The sequence below is a fragment of the Triticum dicoccoides genome, chromosome 1A (genome assembly GCF_002162155.2).
Source record: "Triticum dicoccoides isolate Atlit2015 ecotype Zavitan chromosome 1A, WEW_v2.0, whole genome shotgun sequence".
In the NCBI taxonomy this organism is placed as follows: domain Eukaryota; kingdom Viridiplantae; phylum Streptophyta; class Magnoliopsida; order Poales; family Poaceae; genus Triticum; species Triticum dicoccoides.
In genome coordinates this window covers 553,627,724-553,634,608 of record NC_041380.1, presented here as the reverse complement: position 1 = coordinate 553,634,608, position 6,885 = coordinate 553,627,724, and the positions used below count along the sequence as shown (strand labels likewise).

The 6,885-nt window shown below is 44.1% G+C and overlaps 1 protein-coding gene across 1 annotated transcript; it reads right to left on the bottom strand.

Moving 5' to 3' along the window:
* Positions 1 to 208: 208 nt before the first annotated feature.
* On the bottom strand, positions 209 to 814 carry LOC119327546. The gene is made up of 2 exons (XM_037600671.1): positions 685 to 814; positions 209 to 601 (listed from the first exon to the last, which is right to left on the bottom strand). Exons 1-2 carry the CDS (start codon positions 752 to 754, stop codon positions 324 to 326), a joined length of 348 nt encoding a protein of 115 aa, XP_037456568.1. The 5' UTR covers positions 755 to 814; the 3' UTR covers positions 209 to 323.
* Between the last annotated feature and the right edge of the window lie 6,071 nt (positions 815 to 6,885).

Sequence of the window (6,885 nt, the reverse complement as noted above, 5' to 3'; positions counted from 1 at the left end):
GGGGAGGGGGCGTGACACATGAGATCTATATGTGTCACTCCAAATCTTGTTACGTAACTATGTAAAAACTTCTCTCCAATCTTAATTCAAAGACACGCAAGTTTCATGCGTGTTCCGGAAAAGATGGCACATACAACAACGTCACATTACTCACATACTTATTTTCTGTTAGAGAAGATAGAAAAATAAAATATCAAAATCACCTCATAAAATTTTCCCCGCAAACAAAATCACCCCATAAATCCAGATACATGCAGCTATTTAAGGGTGAAATCCGTTATGTCTGACGGACGTATGGAGAATTACTCCACCTTACTGCATCATCAGTTGCCATCCATCTGTTCATGCGTGTAGGTGGTTCCGTCGCCGCCGGCGGAGGCGGGCAGTGAGGGTGGCAGGTTGGGGCAATTGGCCTGACATTCGTCCCGCCGAAGATAACACGGAGCCTCCGGCAAGTTCATGCAGCAGAAACATTCGGTCGCGATAGGTTCACCCTTGGTGTGGCAGTCCCGATGCACGCAGATCTTCAGCGATATCTTGCTCGCGCCGCCGTCGGCCCGCCGCCCATCTCCGTAGCTTCTCCCGGCCTCGACACGACCCACTGCGTGCAACGCCGCAAGTTAATTAGAGAGCGAGCAGAAAAATAATGATCCAAGGAGGAGCAAGGCTTCGGCGCTTGCTTACACTCGCCGATCACCGCCAGGCACCCGATGAGCAAGATGACGGTGATCGTCACATTCACGTACGCCCTCATGTTTCTTCTAGTCTAGACTAGATGAAAGGACTGTAATATCACGAGCGAGTTAGATTTGCTAGCTCGTAGGTGTCTAGGTGAGGCCGGCGATGATGGCTGCCCCAGCTCCTCGATATATAGGGAGAGATGATCGTGTAGTTATTGTACTAGTAAATCGACATGCGTTCGCTGAGATATCCTTACCATTAATTTCTTTTGGGTGGGGTGATTAATCCACGAGATTTCATATATCCAGCAGATCTGCTAGTAGATTCCTAGTTGCCATGCACAACTAGCTAGCTCGTCGGCCTCTTGCTGCTAGTAGATTTTACATGTCTACGAGCAACTGCCACGAGCGCGTGCTGTGTCCGGGGCATGCCTTGTGCCAGAAACGACCCTTTTCGAAAAAATTAGCCAACGGAAAATGATGTCATGCTATTCCATCAGCCGCGGCGATGCTGGTTGACAAACTTTTTTCCTGTTTTTTTTTTCTCCAGCTGTTTTCTTTCATTTTCTTTTCTGGACGTTTGGAGTTTATCTTTTCCTTTATTTTTTTCACTTCCTTTTTTCTGTTTATGTTTTTCTTTTACTGGTTTACTGGTTTTTCTTTTTCTGTTATTTTCTCTGAATGTTTTTTTGATATTTTTAAGAGCGTCTGAGATATTCAAAATTTGTTCAAATTTGATGTAAAATGTTCAAAAACAATCACAAGACAATTTTTTTCCTTCACATTTTCAAAGATGTTTGCTTTTATTAGAACAAAAATAATACTGATTTCAACATTTTTTGAGGTTTTACAAAAAAAATCACGTTTTCAAAAAAGAGTTCTCCTTTTTTAAAATGCATTTTATAAAACAGTATTGTGATTTAAAAAATGTTCAGGTGTTTCAAGATGTGTTTCATTTTTTTTAAATAAAATATTTTTTTCGAAAAAAACCAAAAAAATGTTCACATATTCAAAAAGCATTTTATTCCGACCCCAAAAAACAACATACATTATTTTTCCCGTGTTTTTTGAATTTCGGAATATTTTATTGAGTTTAAAAACTTTTTTTAGTTTGTGATTTTTTAAAAATTTTGGGAAAATTTTCAGCTTTGGAAATATTCATTTTTCTAAAAATGTTCGAAATAAAAAACAAAGAAAACCTGCCGCTACAGTGCGCCGGTCTCTACAGTATGCGGACCACTACAGGGCCAGGTCGTCGTTCGCTGCGTGTGCTGCTGGCTGGACGGGCCAGCCAAGCAGTGGCGCACCCTGTGCGAAGTGTATCCTTTCCGACGCAACGAGCGTCCTATAGGTGCCCCCATCCCCATTACTACCCAATAAAAAACTGATACCAGGAAATTTGGGCTAAATCGACATGCGTTAGCGAAGATATCCTTACCATTAATTACTTTTGGGTGGGGTGATTAATCCACGAGATTTTACATATCCAGCAGATCTGCTACTAGTAGATTTCTAGTTTTTTTATTTTTTGAGCAATTGTTTTTAGCGAATCTAGTAGATTTGTACTAGTTGCCATGTACAACTAGCTAGCTCGTCGGCCTCTTGCTGCTAGTAGATTTTACATGTTCACGAGCAACCGCCACGAGCGCGTGTTGTGTCCTGAAAATGTAGCCAACGTAAAATGATGTCATGCCATTCCATCAGCTGCGTCGAGGCTGGTCGACAAACTTTTTTTCTGTTTTTTTCTCCAGCCGTTTTCATCGTGTTTTCTTTCGTTTTCTTTTCTGTACATTCAGAAGATATTTTTGACATTTTTTAAGAGTGACCAAAATATTAAAAAAAACTTGCTTTTTTATATGTTTAAGAAAAAAGCTTGTTTTTAAAATAATTTTTAAGAGTGAACGAAGTATTAAAATGTTCAAATTTTATGTAAAATGTTCAAAAACAATCACAGGACAAAATTTTTCTTAACATTTTCAAAGATTTTCGCTTTTATCAGAACAAAAAAAATTCTTATTTCAACATTTTTTGATATTTTTAAAAGTTTTTCATGTTTTCACAAAAAGTTCTCCTGTTTTAAAAAGATATCACATTTTCAAAAACATGTCTGTGATTTCAAAATATGTTCAGGTGTTTCAAGAGTTATTTGTTTTTAAAAAAAACTTCTTTCAGAAAAAGTTCAAAAATGTTCACAGATTCGAAAAATGTTTTCTTCCCACATGAAAAACAAGATATATTATTTTTCCATGTTTTCTAAATTTGCGAATATTTTATTGATTTAAAAAAATAGTTTGTGAACAATATTTAAATTTGGGACAATTTTTAGCATTGTTAATATTCATTTTTCAAAAAATGCTCGAAGTAAAAAAAATAAACTTGTTGCTACAGTGCACTCGTCTCTACAGTATGCGGACCACTACAGTGCCAAGTCGCTACAATTAACCGGCTCGCTACGTCATCGTGCGCTGTGTCGTACTCAGTTTTTTCCCCTCGAGACCTAAAACCCCTCTCGGGCGATTAGGGTTTCGCGGTGGATACGACGGCGGCAGCCTGAACTGATCGGCGGGCCGCACCGAATCTCCGACGAGGGATGGCCGCAGCTTCCCAACACGCAAGTGGGGGGACGCCTCCCGACTCTCCCCGGTCGGCTAGGGCAAAATTGGAAGAAGCGCTTGAGAAACTTGGCATCACCGAGGAAGAAGCTACGCCCTTGGTGATTGATGACGCAGATGATGGCAAGGCGAAGAAGTGGTTACTGGCAGGCAAGGTCCTTCATCGACACCTACTCCACATCCAAACTATTACTAGTGCCCTTCGCCCAGCCTGGGGGAACCCAAGGGGTCTGCAGTTCAGATCCATGGGGGAAAATACTTTCGTGGCAGAGTTCGAGACCCAAAGAGATCGAGATAAAATTTGGATGGGCTCGCCATGGCATGTCAGCAAGAATGCAGTTATCCTTGCTGATTTTGAGGATCATATGAGGCCTGATGAGGTGACGTTTGACCGGCTCCATCTGTGGGTACGGGTCCCAAATTTGCCTTACAATCTGCGAGATGATACATGGGGTTAGATTGATAGCCCAGCAAATTGATAAGAATGCAACTTCGGTCCAGTTTGATCATGTGGGGGGCTTCTTGAGAGCCATAGTCTCCATTGATGTCAACAAGCCTCTGCGAAGGTGGATCTTGATTAATTCGGCCAAGAGGAAAAAACTGGAGATATACGATATTCAGTACGAGCAAGTACCTCACTTCTGCTTCTCTTGCGGCCGCTTAGGGCATAATGATCTTTACTGCCCTACTCCAGGGCCAAGGGACAAGAATGGTGATCTTCCCTTTGGACTCACGTTGAGGGCACCAAAAGAGAGGAGGAAACCTGCCTCGGGTGATAGCACGAGCAAAGAGCAGTATTCAGGCCCGAGCAGCAAGAGAGAATCCAAGAACTCAAGTAATGTGGGAGAATCTGCTGAGGTGAACTCTCCAAGCAAGAGACGCCCCTATGCAAAATGGAAAGAGGCACCAAAGCAGGTTTATCGCAGGATTGAGCAACCTCTTCTTATCACCGCAGGAGAACAAATGGATCTAACTTCATATGATAGTGGTAAGGGGCAGGAAAGAGACGAGGATGCAAGGGATGATAAGGGACTGGAAAGGGAACCGAAAAAGAAAAAACCTACACCTGACAACTCGGCTGCGACTGCGGAGCAGCGCTGCCCATCCCAATGAACATCATAAGTTGGAACTGTCGGGGGCTTGGGAACCCCGAGGCAGTTCGAGAGCTTCGCAGCATGGTGAAGCAAGAAGGGCCCACCCTTCTCTTTGTTATGGAGACGAAGATAAGGGCAGCGAGGGTGGAAAACCTAAAGTTAAATTTGGGTTTCGATGGATGCTTCGCAGTTGACAGTGTGGGTCTAAGCGGAGGCATTGGTTTGTTTTGGTCAAAGGATGTTTCAGTTCAACTAAATAACTACAGTACTGGCCACATTGACACTGTGGTGCAGAAGAGGGATCAAAGCTCTTTCGAGTGGAGATTCACGGGTTTCTATGGTGCATCAAGGTCAGAGGACCGTCATCACAGTTGGCGCTTCCTCCGAACTCTGAACACGTTACCCCATGATGCATGGGTGTGCATGGGAGACATCAACGAGACCTTATACGGAGAAGAACACTTTAGCCGCTCAGCACGCCCTGAGTGGCAGATGAGAGTGTTCCGTGAGGTAGTCGAAGAGTGCACTTTCCAGGATCTGGGATGGTCAGGTGTCCCGTTCACTTGGGACAACCGACAGGCGGGAGAAGCGAATGTCAAAGCTAGAATTGATCGGGCCTTCGCAAATGAGGCGTTTAGGCAGCAGTTCAGCTTCACCAATGTTCGCCACATCAATGCAGCCGAATCAGACCATTGTTTTGTCCATATGGTGTTTCGGGAGCAGCAAGGGGACGCAATGCAAAGGGGTACACGACCCTTTCGTTATGAAAATGTCTGGCAAACACATTTGGACTATGAAAATGTGGTGACAGAATGCTGGCCAGCTCAGCATCGATCACCAAACCTGGAGGGCATTGTTGACTCATTGAGTGCCATGCAACGACGACTCGAACCTTGGGGTAAGAAAGAATTCAGATGTCTCGCAAGGACAATCAGAAAGCTACAGCAAAAGTTGGACAAATTGCGACGGCAGTCTGTAGGACGTGGACCTTCCGATGAAGAGAAAATCATGATGCTTAAGCTGCGTGAGGCTCTTCGACAAGAGGAAATATGGATTCGCCAAAGATCACGAGTGTTATGGCTACGCGACAGTGATCGAAATACCGAATATTTCCAAGCACAAGCGAAACAGCGACAAAGAATAAACAAAATTTTGGGGTTGAGAAGGCCAGATGGCTCGTTGTGCGCTAATGCTGAGGAAGATATTGAGGAGATCATGTCTTTTTATCAAACTTTATACACCTCTTAGGGTCCTGTGGATGCCAGTGAGTTGTTATCGCATGTGCCTGTTCGCATCACTCCGGCGATGAATGCAGCTTTGGATAAACCCTTTGAACTGGAAGAGGTGCACAAGGCACTGTTTCAAATGGCGCCGTCTAAGGCGCCAAGAGTCGACGGCTTCACTGCAGGCTTCTTTCAGAAGCATTGGAAGCTACTGCGTGATGATGTAACTACTGCAGTGCTGAGCTTCTTAAATGGTGGTGAGCTACCTCTAGGTTTAAACGACACATCGATCACACTCATCCCAAAGGTACGAAACCCACAGTCCATCTCACAATGTCGTCCAATTTCCTTGTGCCCGGTCCTGTATAAGCTAGCTGCTAAAGCTATCACAAATAGATTGAGGGAATTCATGGATGAGATTATTAGTGAGGAACAAAGTGCTTTTATCCCCGGTCGACTGATCACCGACAATGTACTGGTTGCTTTTGAGAGTATCCATACAATGAGAAGAAGAAAGAAGGGGAAGAACTAGGCTTGTGCGGTCAAGCTTGACACGATGAAAGCCTACGGCCGAGTAGAGTGGAGTTATCTGGAGGCCATCTTGCACAAGTTTGGGTTTGGCGTTGACTTTGTTAGGCTGATAATGAAGTGTGTAACTTCGGTTCGGTTCTCAGTTCGAGTGAATGTGCAGTTGTTACCCTATTTCAGTCCCTCCCGAGGGCTTCGACAGGGGTGTCCCATGTCACCCTTTCTGTTCCTCCTGTGTGCAGAAGGTTTCTCATCGCTCCTCAAACACTATGGTACAATTGACATAGGAATCAGAGTTAACTTTCGTGCTCCATGGGTCAACCATCTGCTCTTGGCGAATGACAGTCTCATCTTCATGAAGGCTGACACCGCTAGCGCGACGAGGTTAAACAGTATCCTGCAGGTGTATGGCAATGCATCGGGCCAATGTGTGAACCGTGAGAAGAGTGCAATCTTTTTCAGCCCGAATACACCAAACGGCTGCAGGCAAGCTATCAAGAATGTTTTAGATGTTCACGTCGAGACATTCAGTGAACGGTATCTTGGTCTTCCAACAGCAGTGGATAAAATAACCAGCGGTACTTTCGATCATATAAGGGAAAGATCAAGGAGTAAAATGCAGGGGTGGTTAGAGAGGTTCTTTGCTTGTGCGGGTAGAGAAACTCTGATAAAGTCTATCGTTCAAGCAATCCCGACGTTCAGCATGAGTGTTTTTCTCTTGACCAAGAAGGTTTGCAAGAGTCTCACG